The sequence below is a fragment of the Eublepharis macularius genome, chromosome 13 (assembly GCF_028583425.1).
Source record: "Eublepharis macularius isolate TG4126 chromosome 13, MPM_Emac_v1.0, whole genome shotgun sequence".
Taxonomy (NCBI): Eukaryota; Metazoa; Chordata; class Lepidosauria; order Squamata; family Eublepharidae; genus Eublepharis; species Eublepharis macularius.
The window spans coordinates 11,675,057-11,693,283 of NC_072802.1; the positions used below are offsets into that span (position 1 = coordinate 11,675,057).

At 45.2% G+C, this 18,227-nt stretch overlaps 1 protein-coding gene across 1 annotated transcript in view; it reads right to left on the reverse strand.

Annotated features, from left to right (window-relative positions):
- Positions 1-235: 235 nt before the first annotated feature.
- LOC129340908 (putative bifunctional UDP-N-acetylglucosamine transferase and deubiquitinase ALG13) overlaps positions 236-18,227 on the reverse strand; it is an 85,706-nt gene continuing 67,714 nt past the window's right edge. The window contains exons 22-25 of the mRNA XM_054995806.1: positions 16,285-16,410; positions 10,772-10,812; positions 9,617-9,800; positions 236-507 (exon numbers count right to left, since the gene is read on the reverse strand). Of these exons, the coding sequence (XP_054851781.1) occupies positions 236-507; positions 9,617-9,800; positions 10,772-10,812; positions 16,285-16,410 (623 nt within the window). The remainder of the gene's footprint in view (positions 508-9,616; positions 9,801-10,771; positions 10,813-16,284; positions 16,411-18,227) is intronic.

Here is an 18,227-nt window from a genome sequence, read left to right on the forward strand (position 1 = left end):
AAATGGTTCTGTTTTTGCTTTGGCAGCGATTCACTATATTACTGCAAGTTTAATGTCACAGTGTCCTATATACATGCTAGTAAAGTATTAACCACCTTCCCTCCCCCAATTACAAATCAACATTTATATTTTTAAAAAGTGAAAAGTTAAAGCAAAGCATCTCGTGAATGAAACAATAGCTAAGGTGAGAGAAAAACAAACAAACCAGGAATACTTTAGTGATTCAATCCTCCTTCTACATACTTTGAGCTACAAAGTGTGGTGCAGGATTTGATGAGGTCACATAGCCAACTTGATGAAAGTGGCCCGGATTCACAGCACTGTGGATTCGCGAAGAATTCCCGTAGGATACATTCACTGGGTACCAGGGGCTAACATAGTGGTAGGCTGGAGCTAAGGGGACACAAGCGTCAAAACCAGGTGGAGGCGGTTGGCTGTAGGGATCTGTCGCCACTGGATAATAAACTGTTCCAGGGGGAGGAGGCTGGTCTCCAATGGATAAAGTACCTGAGGGGGGAAAACCCATTTCCTTACATTACCAGATGGCACATCAGCCGATTTTTTCAAACCCTCTCTTTTCTCTTTTAAAGGCCAGTGACTGAAAAAAAGCATCGAAAGCTGTTCTTAATCTGACTAGGCTGCCAGAGCTGTCAACTGATTAAAGAGCTTTCAGTTGATTAATCACCTGCTTTTTAACTAATTAAATACATTTGCATATTAACAAAGCCTTCTTATAGGTGCTTTTGTGAAAAATGGAAGGAAGCAAACAATTTTACAAATTTAAGGGGGGAAAATACCAGGCACGAGAGATCATCTCGAGTATTTTGTTTTTACATTCCCCATTACAGCAAAGAAATTCAGAGAGGAGTTGCGTGCAAAGTGGAGGCAGAGCCTCTGCTTTGCATGCAGAAGGCCCCAGATTCAGTCCCCAGGGATTCCAGTTAAAAGGCTCAGGTAGCAGGTGACGTGAAAGGCCTCTGCCCCAGACCCTGGATCCAAGCTGCTGCCAGCAGGCTACGCTGATCCTGAAAGGCTAATTGTCTGACACAGCGTGAGGGCAGCTGCACGTGTTTACCGTAACAAACGAACAAACGAACCCCCTTCAAAAGACAGCAGGCCCCAAACACTCAGCCCCACTGATCCAAACTGGCAACCCTCTCATTTAAAATGTGCCCTGATTAGTCAACTAAGGCTTTTAACAGATTTATATACCATTCAGTGCACTTTGCAATGGTGCACTTCATATAGCTGATAAACCTGAGGAATTTTCAACACAGTGTTTTTCCCGAAATTTGTTTGTACATAAATGCCTAGCAATAGGTGCTGAGCAAGGCGTAAACCCTACCACATGCATAACTCACTAAACCATCCAATTAAAACTATTGTGGTTGCTAAAAACAATTTACAAAGTGAACACTTTACAAGCAGTCGGATAGTTGAATGGTTCTGTGTGCTTATAGCAGCAACGGCTCCAATTCAACATGAATTAGAGGAAGAGATCTCTGAGGATCAAACTACATGTGATGCTTAGATGCAAGATTTTTCTCCATCCCAACCTGCTGTGGAAAACAGCAGTTTGAATCACATATTTACACAGAGGGGAGGGACAGACCTCTTTCCTCAAGGGCTATTCTCCTTATTGAAATACCTCTCCTAAAACAGATTTTCATCCCATGGGGGCAAATATATGAACACCCACCTATTTTTTCTTCTGTGGGCTGAAAACCAACTCAGCAGGAGCAACTTTGACAACAAAAATGGGCTCCAAGAAAAATCACGCACACACACACAGTAGATTTCTGATCAAAATTACAGCCGCTCTAAGGTAAACAGACACAAACAGCTCTGAAGACAACCAAGAGCTGATAGAGAACAAGTCACTCAAGTAAGATCAGAGATAGAACAGAGAGAAGTATGGGGAGGAAATGCAATGATTCACCCGCGTGAAAAAGAAATTGTCGTGCACAAGCAGATCTTCAGCAGCTGTCATTCACTGCAATGACCTGATGTGGGAGAGTTTCCTAGTAAATTGAGCCTTTTGTTGTCTACTGGGGAAAGAGCAGACATATCGGGGTAGGGGAAGAGATACTATTTGGATTTTTCACTTTGGCCCAAAAATATCTTGGGTCAACTCCATGGCAGCTGAACAAGGGGCACCACCTAAGGCCATAACTCCCCTGTAGCAGCTGCCTCTTTCCTCTACTTGCTGCTGGCTAGGATCCAGAGTAGCTAATGCACCTTCCTCTTTTCATTCTTCAGGCATTCCTTAGACCAGGGGTGGCCACACTTGCTTAATGTAAGAGCCACATAGAATAAACCTGAGATGTTTGAGAGCCACAAGATATGATGCACTGAAGTGACTTCAGAGGAAGAGGCGGGTTGGGTGTGTGTGTGTGTGTGTGTGCCCTGAAAGTGACATCACAGGAAGGGATGGAGCTTGGGAAGGACTACCACCTGACCTTTGACCTGGAAGTGACATCACAGTTATTTCATCCTTGCAAGGCACTACCTCCAAAGTATTTTGGCTCCACCCCAAAAGATCCCAGGTATTTTTTGAGTTGGACTTGGCAACCCCAATGTTTTATTGAAAATAGGAAATACATGGAAAGAAAAAAGGAAGGAAAAAAGGAAAGAGAGGAAAGGAAATACATGGAAAGACAGAAAGGAAGAAAAAGACAGTAAGAAAGACATGGAAAGAAGGAAGGAAAAGACAAAAAAGAAAGAAGATATGGAAAGAAGGATGAAAAAAGGAAAGAAAGACAAGCAAGGAAGGCATAGAAAGATATGGAAAGAAGGAAGGAAGATATGAAAAGAAGTAGAGAGGAAGGATGAAAGGAAGGGAAAGAAGGAAAGAAACATGAAAGGAAGGAAGGAAGACATAGAAAGATATGAAAAGAAGTAAAGAGAATGGAAGGAAAGGAAAGAAAGATTTGGAAAGGTATGAAAAGATATGGAAAGAAGTAAAGAAGAAGGAAGGGAGACATGGAAAGAAAGAAAGATATGGAAAGAAGTAAAAAGGAAGGAAGAGATGGAAAGCAGGAAAGAAGGACAAAAGGAAGAAAGAGAGAGAGAGAGAGAGAAAGGAAGGAAGGAAGGAAGGATCACAAAAGCGGAGCCACACAATCTTAATGCAAGCACATGTCCTCTGAAGCAAATGCACTCCCTGCCCCTCCATCCCGGCTGTCCTGCACACACTTATGGGTGAGCCAGTCCTCTGTGCAATGAATGGGGCTTCCACTCATGCAAAAACACCCTGGCAAAGGCTGCGCTTCATGCCATGAGCAGCTCTTGCCAGCTGCGCACTTGCCTACTTGGGAGTAAACCGGCAAGCAGGAAGTCCTGGGCCACCTCTGCCTTGGTGCTTCCTCACTGCTTCTTTGCTCCTCCCTTTCCCCTTCCCCTCAAGTGCCCTTTCCGGGCACTCACTGCGAGCATGGGGCTGGCAAAGCTCAGTGCCTGCAGAGGAGCGCCCAGCATGGCGAGGGAGGGTGGGCTGTTCTCGGCCCTGGCCTGCCCCTTCCTTGATCCAGCATTGGGAAAGGGGAATCACGTGCATAGATCGGGAGAGTGGCTGGTCTGCTCCACCCCTTAAAGGAGCCTGGGTGAGGAGTGAACTTGCAAGCCTCCAGGATACGCCAAATAAGGCTTGAAGAGCCGCATGCGGCTTGCGAGCCACCATTTGGCCACCCCTGCCTTAGACATAGTGTGGCAAACCAGGCATGCCAACAGGACTTAATGAACTCTCATGAAATCACTGCACATGAATGACTTGCCCTGTGTCTAAGGGTTCTATGTTCCCAGGAGAGGTGGCATAAAAAATTCTAAATAAATAAAGATGCCTGGGGATGGGAGAGGGAAGGTGCAGTTGCTGCTCTGGTTCCTGGATGGGATGTGATCACAGAAGGTGCCACCGCCCAGAATCATTGTGAGGTCACTGTCTCGCCTTGCCTCCAGCCAGCTTTCCGTTTACTTTATCAGAAATCAAAAGGGCTTTAAAAGCCTGGCATCCACCCGCAGGCACGGGAATGTGTCTCAAGTTCCATTTTGGCTCCCTTGAGAATACTGCCAATTTTACTTAGCAAAAAAAGTTTGTCTGGCCCAAGAGGCAGCACCGATTTATAAAGCACATAAAAGGTGTGATTTAGTTCCAGCTGCCAATCTGCAGTAAATTAAACCTCCCACTTTAATCCACGTTCACAAATTCCAGAGGGGCAGTCATATTATTCTGTTAGAACAAATCAATGATGTCTTGTTGCACATGAAATACTAACAGATAGGGATGTGCGTTTCGGCATTCAGAATGCCGAAAGAATGCCGAAACAAAAGTGTTTCGGCTTCTTTCAGGGAATGCCGAAACGTTTCGGGGAATCCCGAAACGTTTCGGGTAGCCGAAAGAAAAAAGCCGAAACGTTTCGGGATTCTTTCGTCTTTCATTCGGCTTTTCAATGGGAAAATGCCTCCGTCTTCCCGGACGTCTGGGGGAGGCATCTTCCCACCGAATAAGCCCAAAATTGGTGGGGACCTTCCTCTAACCCTTCTCTAACAACCACCCAAGTTTCAGACAGATTGGACTTTGGGGGGCCATGTTATGGCCCCCCAAAGCAGGTCCCCCCATCCTCCCATAAAGGAGCATCTTCTTCATTATTTCCTATGGGGAAAAAATGAAGAAGCAGGCTTCCTTTGCCAGGGGTGGCATTTTGCATGCAAAATGCCCCCTTACCCTCAGGGGCCCTTCTCCCACCCCTCCTCCCACCCCCCACCAAGGCTCAGCCTGCTCCCACTTGGGGGGGCCATTTCATGGCCTCCCCAAGTAGGTGCTCTAATCTCTACCACTGACAGCTGGGGGAGGCTTGTGTTGCCAGGGGTGGCATTTTGCATGCAAAATGCCCCCCAACCCTCTGGGGCCCTTCTCCCACCCCTCCTCCCACCCCCCACCAAGGCTCAGCCTGCTCCCACTTGGGGGGGCCATTTCATGGCCTCCCCAAGTAGGTCCTCTCAGCCCCTAAATTCCACCCCTTACAGCTCCACACAAACCCAATTCCCCCCAGCTGCCACACACAGACCCAAATCCCCACATTAGCCCCTCACAGACCCAAATCCACCCCCACCTGCCCCACACCCATAACCCCAGGAACAGGCTGGCAAAGGCCAGCCCTCTCCCTTTGTTCCCTATGCTGGGAACTTCTAAACTCTCTTTCCCTGGGCAATTCTGCACAGCCCAGGGGTGCCACAATGGTGGGCACACTTCTGAGTGCCAGCTGGTCCCTGTGAAAGAGCACCTGAACCACAGACACCCTCCCTCAAATTCCCCCACCACCTACAGAGATGGCTGGCCAGCCAGCCCCATTGTTCCCTATGATGGGAACCAACTGCACAACAAAGAATAAAACAAGAACAACACAAAATAAAGTTTTTTAAAAATTATTTTCTCCCTTCCAAAGTACAAGTAGGCAAAGCATTATGACACATAACACCAGCAGTCCCCCACACAGAAAAATAACACAACTCACAACATCAGAGAATCACAAAGCACGATTCCTGTCAAAAACACTTTATTTCTTGAACAGCTTTAGGCTACACAGCAGGGGGGGAACACCAAAGGGCATGGCAGCAGTATCTTACACAAAAATAACACAACTCACTTAACATCAGAGAATCACAAAAGCACAATTCCTGTCAAAAACACTTTATTTCTTGAACAGCTTTAGGCTACACAGCAGGGGGGGAACACCAAAGGGCATGGAAGCAGTATCTTACACAAAAATAACACAACTCACTTAACATCAGAGAATCACAAAAACACAATTCCTGGCAAAAACACTTTATTTCTTGAACAGCTTTAGGCTACACAGCAGGGGGGGAACACCAAAGGGCATGGAAGCAGTATCTTACACAAAAATAACACAACTCACTTAACATCAGAGAATCACAAAAACACAATTCCTGGCAAAAACACTTTATTTCTTGAACAGCTTTAGGTTACACAGTAGGAGGGCACAAAAGGGCATGATAGCAATGTACTACAAAAAATAATACAACCCACTTCACCGTTTTTGACAGCAATTGTGTTTGTGTGATTCTCTGATGTGAAGTGAGTTGTGTTATTTTTGTGTAGTACACTGCTTTCCTGCTCTGTGGTGCCTTCCTACTGTGTAACCTAAAGCAGTTACAGAAATAAAGTGCTTTTGACAGCAATTTTTTGGGGTGATTCTTTAATGTGAAGTGAGTTGTGTTATTTTTGTGTAAGATACTGCTTCCATGCCCTTTGGTGTCCCCCCCCTGCTGTGTAGCCTAAAGCTGTTCAAGAAATAAAGTGTTTTTGACAGGAATTGTGCTTTTGTGATTCTCTGATGTTAAGTGAGTTGTGTTATTTTTGTGTAAGATACTGCTGCCAAGCCCTTTGGTGTTCCCCCCTGCTGTGTAACCTAAAGCTGTTCAAGAAATAAAGTGTTTTTGACAGGAATCGTGCTTTGTGATTCTCTGATGTTAAGTGAGTTGTGTTATTTTTCTGTGTGGGGGACTGCTGGTGTAATGTGTCATAATGCTTTGCCTACTTGTACTTTGGAAGGGAGAAAATAATTTTTTAAAAACTTTATTTTGTGTTGTTCTTGTTTTATTCTTTGTTGTGCAGTTGGTTCCCATCATAGGGAACAATGGGGCTGGCTGGCCAGCTATCTCTGTAGGTGGTGGGGGAATTTGAGGGAGGGTGTCTGTGGTTCAGGTGTTCTTTCACAGGGACCAGCTGGCACTCAGAAGTGTGCCCACCATTGTGGCACCCCTGGGCTGTGCAGAATTGCCCAGGGAAAGAGAGTTTAGAAGTTCCCAGCATAGGGAACAAAGGGAGAGGGCTGGCCTTTGCCAGCCTGTTCCTGGGGTTATGGGTGTGGGGCAGGTGGGGGTGGATTTGGGTCTGTGAGGGGCTAATGTGGGGATTTGGGTCTGTGTGCGGCAGCTGGGGGGGAATTGGGTTTGTGTGGGGCTGTAAGGGGTGGACTTTAGGGGCTGAGAGGACCTACTTGGGGAGGCCATGAAATGGCCCCCCCAAGTGGGAGCAGTCTGAGCCTTGGTGTGGGGTGGGAGGAAGGGTGGGAGAAGGGCCCCAGAGGGCTGGGGGGCATTTTGCATGCAAAATGCCACCCCTGGCAACACAAGCCTCCCCCAGCTGTCAGTGGTAGAGATTAGAGCACCTACTTGGGGAGGCCATGAAATGGCCCCCCCAAGTGGGAGCAGGCTGAGCCTTGGTGGGGGGTGGGAGGAGGGGTGGGAGAAGGGCCCCAGAGGGTTGGGGGGCATTTTGCATGCAAAATGCCACCCCTGGCAACACAAGCCTCCCCCAGCTGTCAGTGGTAGAGATTAGAGCACCTACTTGGGGAGGCCATGAAATGGCCCCCCCAAGTGGGAGCAGGCTGAGCCTTGGTGGGGGGTGGGAGGAGGGGTGGGAGAAGGGCCCCTGAGGGTAAGGGGGCATTTTGCATGCAAAATGCCACCCCTGGCAAAGGAAGCCTGCTTCTTCATTTTTTCCCCATAGGAAATAATGAAGAAGATGCTCCTTTATGGGAGGATGGGGGGACCTGCTTTGGGGGGCCATAACATGGCCCCCCAAAGTCCAATCTGTCTGAAACTTGGGTGGTTGTTAGAGAAGGGTTAGAGGAAGGTCCCCACCAATTTTGGGCTTATTCGGTGGGAAAATGCCTCCTCCAGGCGTCCTGGAAGACGGAGGCATTTTCCCATAGAAAAAAGCCGAAAGAATGCCGAAATAATGCCGAAAGAATCCCGAATCCCGAATCCCGAAAGAGATTCTTGTTTCGGCTTTCAGCTTTAACGATAGAGAATTTTCTTTCGGCTTTCTACTTTCGGCTATAGCCGAAAATTTTTGGCTTGCACACCCCTACTAACAGATTTGTTATGGCATAAAGCCAGCTTCATCAGATGCATGGTGTACCCTCAGTTGGCACTGAGATTTCTCTCTGCACTGATACAAGCAGGTAGGCACTGCAAAGTGTGTGTGTGTGTGGGGGGGTGGAATCTAAGACATTGAGATGCGTGAGGCAGCCTGGCATTTCTACGACAAAATCAGCAAGGGGCCGTTCACAGCCATGCATGCCAACAGTACTCTTCTGCTACCCACAGCACATGCATGTCCAATCTCTACATCAAAGAATAAGATGACATCTAGGACAACACAGAAAAGCTGGAAAGAGAATAGTTCAGCCTTCCAGCCTGGCTCTCATTTATGCTTCTGCATAAACTTTCGAGAACCACAGCTCTCTTTGTCGGATGCATCATCTGACAGAGAGAGCTGTGGTTCTCGAAAGCTTATGCTACAATAAAGTTGGTTAGTCTTAAAGGTGCTACTGGACCCTTTACTATTTTGCAACTACAGACTTACACGGCTAACTCTTCTGGATCTATAATCATGATAAAGGCTCTTGTAACTCTGCAAATCCTGAATTAGTCTAAATAGTCTTTCTATCCCCACCATTGTTGGTATAATGGCGACCACTCTGGATACATTCATTCTCTGCCCAGAAATGCAATACTGTGCGTTGTGCACTCCATCTCCTTCTGACCCCATTGTTCACATTTTTCTTCCTATATGTCTAGCATATTTAATTGCCAATTGCTAACTCCACATATATGATAAAGTGGACTCTAATCCATAAATATGCCACAAATCTGCTAGCCTTTAAAGACACAGAAGATTCTTTTGCATTTCATTTTAATCCAGGTTACCAGTAATCTCTGATATGCCACAGGGCTATGCCACGCCCTGGAACTCCAGCTGAGCCCCTAAAACCACCGCTGAAGAGGGAAATGAAGCCAGAATCACATACCTGCATTTAAATACACCAAAGAAAGTACGTTTGCTGTGCCCAAAAAGCAAGCAACACCCTTATTTCATTGCACATTGTTTAGCTCCCACCTTTCTCCCCAAGGGGGACCCAAAGTGTCTTAAATCTTTCTCCTCTCACAACAACCTTGTGAGGTAGGTCAGGTGGAGAGGGTGAGACTGGCCTAAGGTCTCCCAGTGAATTTCTATGGCAGAGGAGGGGATTTGAACCTGGGCCCCCCATATCCATCCAGCTAGCCCTCAACTCATTAAATATGGGACACTCTATAATCCTATGTTCAGTGGCTTCAATTTTATCATATGAGCATCTGCATGTTCTGTTGGCATATGGTGCTTTCTTGTATCTACCCTCCAAAACCGCCCAGGGAAGAGCATTCATTCTTGCCAGAGTAAAAGCTCTTCTGAGCTTTGGTACTGGCAGATGGTAAAAATACTTCAGCAGTTGCATCAGGAGGACAATACCTAAGTAAAGAGTCTAACATACCCTCTGTTCCCTAAAAGACGTACTAGTAATGTCCAACTTCCTGACACGCATTTTTATTTGCCTAATTATACCTTTGGTCTCTGTAGTCTTGACCATTTTGTTTGTTATTCCTAGGCATTTCATTTTCTTTCCCAATAGCTGATCCCACTGACTATTATATTTCTCTGCCTGGATGAGTCCTAGTAGAGTGGGTCCTCCCTCCCCACCAATGACTACAACAAGCTGGCTCTCATTTAACCGAGAATTCAACCCAGACACACACACAGCCATCAGATACTAACCATTTGGGGAGGAGTCTGCAGGAACTGGGTGCACATCACTCCTCCCAGCTTCAGGGTATGCTGGTGCCATCGACTGATCTACTACAGGGAGAGGCTCTGTGTATGTCTGATAAGTTTCCATGTGTGGGGATGGTGGTACTGGCTGTACATACATCATAGGATTCCAACAGGTCTGGTGATAATACTTGCCAGAAAAGGGGGGAAAATAAACACGCATTTAATGCAGTCTAATGAAACAGGAGATACTGAAATCTGGCCAGCATGTTCTGATCCACAGCAACGATGCAAGGTTGGAGCGGGACTAAAATTGGCAATTTTACCAATTCTCCCATCCTGTTGCAGCCCTTCCCCCTCCACCCTCTAGTCTCGTGCTGTTCTTCAGGCTCCCCTATCCCCCAAGAGGAGCATTTTTGTAGAGATTTGTGGGTTGTTGTGGGAGATGAGAGGCAGGAACGTTTGGTTTTGCTGAGGGAAAATTTGAGTCTGGATCTAACCCCATATTCTTTAATGTCTCGGAACAGTCATTCAGTGGCTGCTGGGGAGAGTGCATAGTGTTTCCCCCTTGCTAAAATGGAAGGAGTGCCAGGCGAAGTATTCCATTCCATAAGGCCTCGTAGGAAAAGATACTGCAACTGATCACATATTACCAGGAACAGCCATGACGACAAAATGGCACCCTCACGTTCAAAGGCAGTGTAGGTTAGAATGCCAACCACTGGGGACAACTGGGGAGGCTTTGGTCCCTCTGCTCTGCTTGCAGACATTCCAGTGGGATCTGACTGGGGTCGCTATGGGAAACAAGATGTTTGACAAGATGGACTTTTTGGTGTGGTCCAGCAGAGTGCCTGTGATATTCTGCACCTCTTCATCAGTCTTTGACTCAGGAGTGGCAAACACATCTCTCTGACTTCCACGTGAGTTAAAGCCACTGGGGTAGGAAGCGCAAGCAGCAGCAGTACATTTTTAAATATTTAGCAGGGAGTTAGCATTCCCTGACCCTGGTATTTGTCAAAGGTCTAGGTTAGAGCTTAGTTGCCTGAGTACAAAGACATGCAATGGCCCAGACAGGACCCCAGAACACTTCAGTTATGAAGGCACAGCTGTGCACTGTCAAGGGATGGCAATCTAACCAAGGGATCTTGTAATAACACTTACCTGCAAACCCAAATTAAAATAATACTGCACAATCTTTGGATCTGAAAAGAAAAAGAAGTAGATGTCAGAGAGATGTGTTTGCCACTCCTGAGTCCCATACTATAAGACTGATCAATAATATCTCCAAAAGATTTAGTTCTGGATGCCAGGAATGCCTTCCTCTGTGGATTCAGAAGTATGATTTCCCCACTGAAATAAGTTCACCAAATGCATATAAATATTTAAACATCATTTGTTTGTCCACAGTATTAATAGGCTGAACAATGAATGCCAAGTGACATTAGTTCAATTACACTTATTCTGTTTTGTAGAATGGTTCAGGCCTTCTTAATATTATCTAAAGCCTCAAGACTTTTTGCAATTCAAACTGTGCCCAAAGACTGGACAATGTGAAGAATGAAAACCCTGTTGGACAGACCAAAATTTTGATCTAGTCTCTCTCTCACACACATGCAGTCTTCGTTTTGGTAGTACACTAGGACTTTGCAGTTCAGGTGTAAACACAAAATTGGTAGGATGAGAGACATTGGTCAAATATTAAAAATCTTACTGGAAGTTCCCACCCAAAATTACACAAAACTTTCCATTAAGCAGCAACATTTTCACAAACTAGTACCAGCCTCACTGTTTTTGTACTTTATTTTCAGGGACTAACTCAGCTCATCAGTGGCTCTGAACACATTAAGCAAACACCCTTAGAGGCACATATACAACTGCTTCTGTGAGCAGACTAGTCTGGCTCTGGAGGCAGCAAGGATAAACCTATAATGCTCATCGCAGGAAGTCAGGCGAGACAGCAGGGCTGCTCTCTCCAGAGATGAGTCTTAACTACCACAAACGGACTCTCTTGCCTTCAAAGCAGCAGGTTAAACCCCCCATATTCCCAGCAGTTTGCCATTCATGTAAGTTGGCCTCTTAGGAAGCAGTCCAGGGCAAAGTTTGCCTTAAGCAACAGTTCTCAGATGTTTCCCCTAAACAGACAGACTGAGAAGCTCCACAGAAGCAGATACAACTTCACTATGGTAAGAAACTGAAGCAGCCATTTTGCTCTGCATCAAAACTCTGAACAGAACACATGTCCTAACTCACTGGGATGTGATCAAGGTGAACAAATTGGAGACCGAAACAATCTGAGCATTTCTGAAATTCTTCCTAGATGCTAGAGTTCCAAATTACCCCATCTTGTTTAATAATTCTGCAAGAATTCATATTCCTGCAGAATTCTGAATTAAAACTAGATCTTTCACAGAGCATCATGCATAGCCCATTATATACAAGATCTCAAATTTGCCTTCTAACAGTGTTTTATAATATTCTGCACATGAGCACTCCAGCAATACGGGGGGGGGGGGGGGAGAGGAATGAACTGAAGTGATGGCAAACGGCAGGATCCAATTCCAGAATTAACTTTAGAAATTCTACTAGTCAAAACTTAAAAGGAGGAAAACATTTCCAATGAAGAAGCAGAGAATTCTGTTCTAGCTGCAGCTCAGGATGATTAATCATGTGAAAAGTCTCAAGTCTAAACTGTCTTTCAGGTCCCGTCCCCCACCCCCCACCCCCGCTTTAAGTTTCAGAGGATGCTTCAAGTAGAAAGAGATAAGGCATGTTATCAATTTAGTTGCTCTCTTCCTAAAAACATTAGAAGTCACTGAAGATATAGCCAAGGAATAAAGTCTTAATTGCCTAAAGGAAAGATCCTGTATTCCCTACAAATTTCAGGCACAGCTTTATTCCCAGAGGGAAAGCCTTGAGCCCCATAGATTAGTACATCTACTGAAACAAACAATAACATTTTGATGGGAATTTCAGCCAGCTGACTTTTAATGGCTATACATATGTAGTCCTTATCCTACCCAAGTGGTTTTATTCAAGGAAGACACTGAGCCAGTAATATTAGCTGTTAATATCATGAGTAATGCTGATGTTACAAGATGCCAACATGACTCATTCTGGGCTGCAACAAAAGCTTGTGATTGGATAGTATGTCCCACCTGTCTAAAAGGTAATGGAAGCATTATTTCAAGGCACTTATTTCAGAAAACAAGTACTTTGACTTTGTTGCTGCAATCAGAGTCAACTCGCAGCTGAGGGTGCACAGAATGAGCCAGCCGATGAAAATCTCCATATACAGAGATAACGTTCCATCTCTAACAAATATTGAATTTTCTGTTCCACCTTTAGAGTTAATGTACTTCAATAGCCCAGGCTTTTGGATATGAAGTGAACGCACACATCTGAGTAACTGCAGATACACTTCTAGTGGAAGATAAGAATTAGGTCAGTACTATACAATTTGATCTGACATGGTCAAGAAACCAATTATATCCCTAGGAATGGAGCTCCAGCAATATTTATCACAACTGCTTGAGAAACTATAGATTGTCACTCAACAATCAACACAACTAGTTGCCCCAAACTTTATTTCTATATATGATTCCCTCTGGTGATGAACTTCCAATAATTAATAAGCCAGCAAAAGTGGTAAGCAATTTTGTACGGGCTGGAAAATGCCCCTCCTGTTAAAGCACACTCACAATGCAGAAGCCGATTCGAAGAGGGCTTTCGCATTTCCCTGACTTCTGGTTATGACAGTTGATATCCAAGGATAACACTAATATTTGATAGTACAAGTCAGAACAAGAACTAGGTGCTGGTTCACCTGAATACTTTCCCATAGCTTGACAAGATAGAAATGTTATAGTAGGACAAAGTCATTCCATCTTAACTGCTGAAAACAGCATAGGAGCAAGTTAAGTCACAGAATTAGCATTAGTCATAAAAGATCAGAAGTTAACCTGGAATAGTTCTTTTTGTGGGAGAAAAATCTGCATCAGTAGAAACAAGAAAATGGTTAATGAAAGTACAAGACAACATAAATTGGCAAATTAGATCCAAGAAGAAATTGATTTGCAATGCTGGATGATTTAACATTGCAATAAAAATAGAGAGAATCAACATTTATTTCTTACTGGAATATTAAGAGCCCAATAGAGAAGTTCAGTGATGTAAATGAGAAAAGCTGACACTGGTAAAATTAAAGGATATCATGATTAATGGTATATTTATAATATGGGAAGAGCTAATAGGGTGAAATCACAAGTTTGGTCTCTAATACCATTTCAATATTTCCAAGCAAATAACTTTTTAAAAAAAGAATTAAAGAATGGGAGTTTACCTTCAGAAGAATTATCAGAGTATAGAGAAGAAAGGTGGAGTGTTCCAAATATATAAAGTTATCATCAGTCTAGATGCAAAAAGGGGCTTTCAAACACTTCTGCATCAGTGATTTGGGAATTGCTATTTTGAATACTCCTTAATGCAAAATACATGACTTATGCCTGTCTTTAAAGGAAGCTCAGTAAAACAGTTGTTGGTATTTGACTCTGGCAAGGTTCAGTGAGATTCCTGAACGCTGATAGATTTGAATGTTGGAAATGTCAAGTCAATCATCTTTCCATAGCAAAGGAAGCCAACAGTCTTACTGGATCCAGATGAAGTTATTTTCAAAGTGATGGCTATCAAGGCTAATGGTTGATTTAATTTTAATTATGATTTTTTTGGAAAATTAAAGATCAAAGTACTACTATAGAAGGATGTTTTAGCAACTGCAAAGGTGGTTCTTGATTGGCACTAGAAAGCTGCATCTTCCCAATAAGGGAATGGCAGATTGATGCCAGATTGATGAATGAAAACTGAAACAGAAGTGGATTTGTGGTACTAGGTGATTTAGGGAAAGAAAGGGACTTCAGTTTGCTCTCTGTGAAATATTCACTAGAACTATACAGAACCAGAGAGAAATCCATCCATTTTTTTGCTACTTGTCTGGGTTTTTTGGATCAGAAATCTGAGGAAATTGGATCAGTATCTGAAGAATGAAATGCAGGGTCTAAACACAGTTGTATAAGTTTGGGCAAGATGGTGGAAGGGCATCAGCTCCTCACCCCAGGCTGGTCCAGAAGCAACACCTCTGTGCAACTCAGCATCATGTTCCCTCAGGGATATATTCCATTTTATGGAATGGCCTACCTGAAAAGGTCAGGAAAGCTCCTACTGTCTCGGCTTTCTACAAATTGTGCAAAACTGAATTATTCAAAAGAGCTTTTTTTTTTTTACTCAGGGCTGTGCTGGACGGAAATGGTTCAGAGAGATGCTGTTGGAAGCCCTCCCCATTTTCACCTGCACCCTGCCTCCCTGAATGTACTTTTGGAGAAAAAGACTTTTTGTAGGAGAAACTACAAAGCAGAACTAATGAAATTAAGCCCCACCAGTGTGGAAGACAAAGGCACCTCTCCCTGTATTGTCTAGAACGTGGTATGCAACCATTGACCATTAATGTAATCTGGACCTTAAGTGCTCTAACACACCTTGGGAGCCCTGATTCAAATCTTCCCATTGTTCCCAAAATTACTGCCACAAGAATGACTCAGTGTCGTATCTCCACTTAATCCCTGGTATTCTGAAAGGACTTTATATTCTGACCTCTAGCTAGTTTTACTGACTTCCCCACCAGACATTTGGCTAAAAGATTTTCTCTGAATGATTTTCTAGTGTGTGTTGGCCAACTATGACTCTCAGAGGCCATGGAACTAAGTGATCCTAATTAGCCTGAATGCAGCAGCTCCTGCCCCCAACAAGTGCATGTGTGTTCAGATCCAACCCTGAAAGGAACCCTGGGCAGGAGCCATGATTTCTGGTTACCTCCATGACTTGCAGCTTGAAACCCAGCCTCCCCCATCTAAAGTGCTGATCAGGCTCCGAACTTTTTCTCTGCCCCACCACTTGGATCTCCATTCATAAATGCTATATCCGAAGCCATCAAGGAGAATATTACGTAGTGAATAAGGACCATTGTTCAAATCTGGAGGCATTAATCCACAATGGCCAAGAAGGGCTTTTTTTCTGGGAAAAGAGGTGGTGGAACTCAGTGGCAGAACACAGGACCGCACAATGATGTCACTTTGGGTCAGCTGAAACAAGGGGGGAGTTTTTTTAGTTTATTTTATATTTATTTATATTTCAATTTATATACCGCCCATCCCCAGGGGTTTAAATTGCCCTCGTCGAAAATGGTCACATGGCCATTGGCCCCGCCCCCTGATCTCCAGACAGAGAGGAGTGCCGCTTGGCACAGAGGGCAATCTAAACTCCCCTCTGTCTGGAGATCAGGGGGCGGGGCCACTGGCCATGTGACCATTTTCAAGTGGTGCCGGAACTCGGTTCCACCGTGTTCCTGCTGAAAAAAAGCCCTGGCCAAGATCAAATTCCCACTACCATTCTCAACTGGGGATGAAGTTATCCATTCTGCAATGGATGGGGGCCAGCAGCTTTTTCTCCTCATATTTATGGAATTTATTTATTAAAAGTATTTACATTCAGCTTTCCCCCTGCTGGAAGAAAAATATTCAAAGCAGCTGTCACTATTAACACTAGAAAGAGAAGCCTGATTACAAGGGAGGGAAAGAGCTCCCAGTTTGCCACTTAAAACTGCACCAATTGTCAGGGACTCTTACCTCTAGGAAGGTCGCTGCCACTAGGATCACAGGAGTAAGGAGGAGTAACACCTCCGTTGTCCCCAACATCGCTGCCAGGAGGAAGAGGAGCCGGCTGATACTGATACTGCACTGAAGGAATCACAACTACAGAAGAGAGCCAGACAAAGGTCAAGTCAGGTTTACAATACACTGAAGTCTACAAAGCAGACCCTAACCTGTTCACACAGAATGCATTGCACACTGTAACAAGAAACACTTAGGGCGTTTTCAAAGCTGACTTAAAGGCCTGCCACACTGGCAGAAAGGGTGATTTACAGCCTTTCCCCCCAGCTCTGCCCACACCCACGCTTGCCTTTATAGCCTGCCTTTCTCACTGAGACCCAAGGTGGATCGCACAGTGCAAGTCGTCAAGCAAAGAAGCTGGGCTGACTCTTTACATGTTGCTCCAACAAGGGTAGCAGTGAATGAATAGTGAGGAGAGGTAGGAGAGCAAGCCCACCGCCTGCCACCCTGCGCCCAGCATTCAGGCCATTGCAATTGGCACAGCCACAGCTGTTTTCCAAACCTGACCCTTCTCCCAATTAGAAAACCAACCACAGCCCCTCAAAGAAGGTAAAGACAGTTCACGCCCCCATAAATCAAATGCTGCATTCAGATTGCACAGACCCCAGTAACTCACAACCCCCTTTTTTTTTAAAAAAAGAACAGTGTAGGCAGACAACAGCTCCTCAAAAAATAAAGCATGCATATAAACATCTTCAATTGAAATTGGGTCCAATATGGTACAAATCAAGCGGCAAGACAATCAACCCCTAGTTCAATAGTCAAAGGAGCCTGGTAAGATTGGCCACTTCAGCAGAGGCATTGCTCATTTCTCCCCCCACAACTAAACCTGGCTATTGGTGAGGGCTTTCCAGGGGAGCTGTGGATATAGTTCTAACTAGCTTCAAGTGACAGTGGTGGAGGGAGACATAATTTCCCCAATTGTGGCTACTGTCAGTGGCAGCTGAGCTACTGGACTGCAGGCAGAACCCTTCCCACACGGAGGGCTTCTCTACTCCCTATGACAAGGAATGGGGGCTTTGCTCAAACAGGTGAAATCAAAGGTTGGGGCAATAGCTGATCCTGGTGACCTCAGACATTGTCAAGTCTGCTACTGAGTTCTCTTTCTTGTAGGGGTGTGTGTTTCGGGTATCCGATTCGGGTTAAGAACCCAAATCGGGCCTGATTTGGAAATATTCAGTATTTCCAAATCGGAGGGTACTTTCGCCGAGTGGGACGGGAACCTCACCCAAGCCAGAGACGCCTGGCAGGGGACAGGGGACGCCTGTCATCAGAGGGGATAGAAGAGGGGCCCTACCATGTGGGTCCCTCTCGCACCCCCTCTGAGCAGGCTCCCCCCATGGCCACCGCTGGAGTGTCCATGGAGAAGGAGATGCTCCAATGGGCCGTCGGCCCCTCTGGGATTGTGAGTTGTGTGAGAGAGGATTCAGCGGAGTCAGTGGTCAGGGACTACCTTGTGGAGCCCTGCGAGTTGATGTCCACTGATCCACTCAGCTACCGGGCCAAGGAGGCGGCGGTCTGGCCAGACATCTCCTTCGAGGCACAGTGACTGCTCTCATGCCCTCTGATGAGCATGGAGAGTGAGCGCATCTTTTCCTACGCGGGCGACATTGTCAGCCCACATCGCTCTCGCCTTCTCCCATAGAGAGTTGAGCAGTTGACCTTCCTGAAGGTCAACTCTCGGCTCTTCGATTTTTCAGGACTGGACTTCCAGAGTGATTGAGGTGAGCCCTATTTGTGGCCTACATCCTCTGCAAGTCTAGTCCTTTGGAATTGCTCTCTTTCCTAAACAAACCTGTAGGTAAAAACGGCCAGAAGATGGTGGGTGGGACTCAGTGGCAAAGGGAATGGACCCTGCAATTTGCCTCCCCCCCCCAAAAAAAACAGGAATTAAAAAT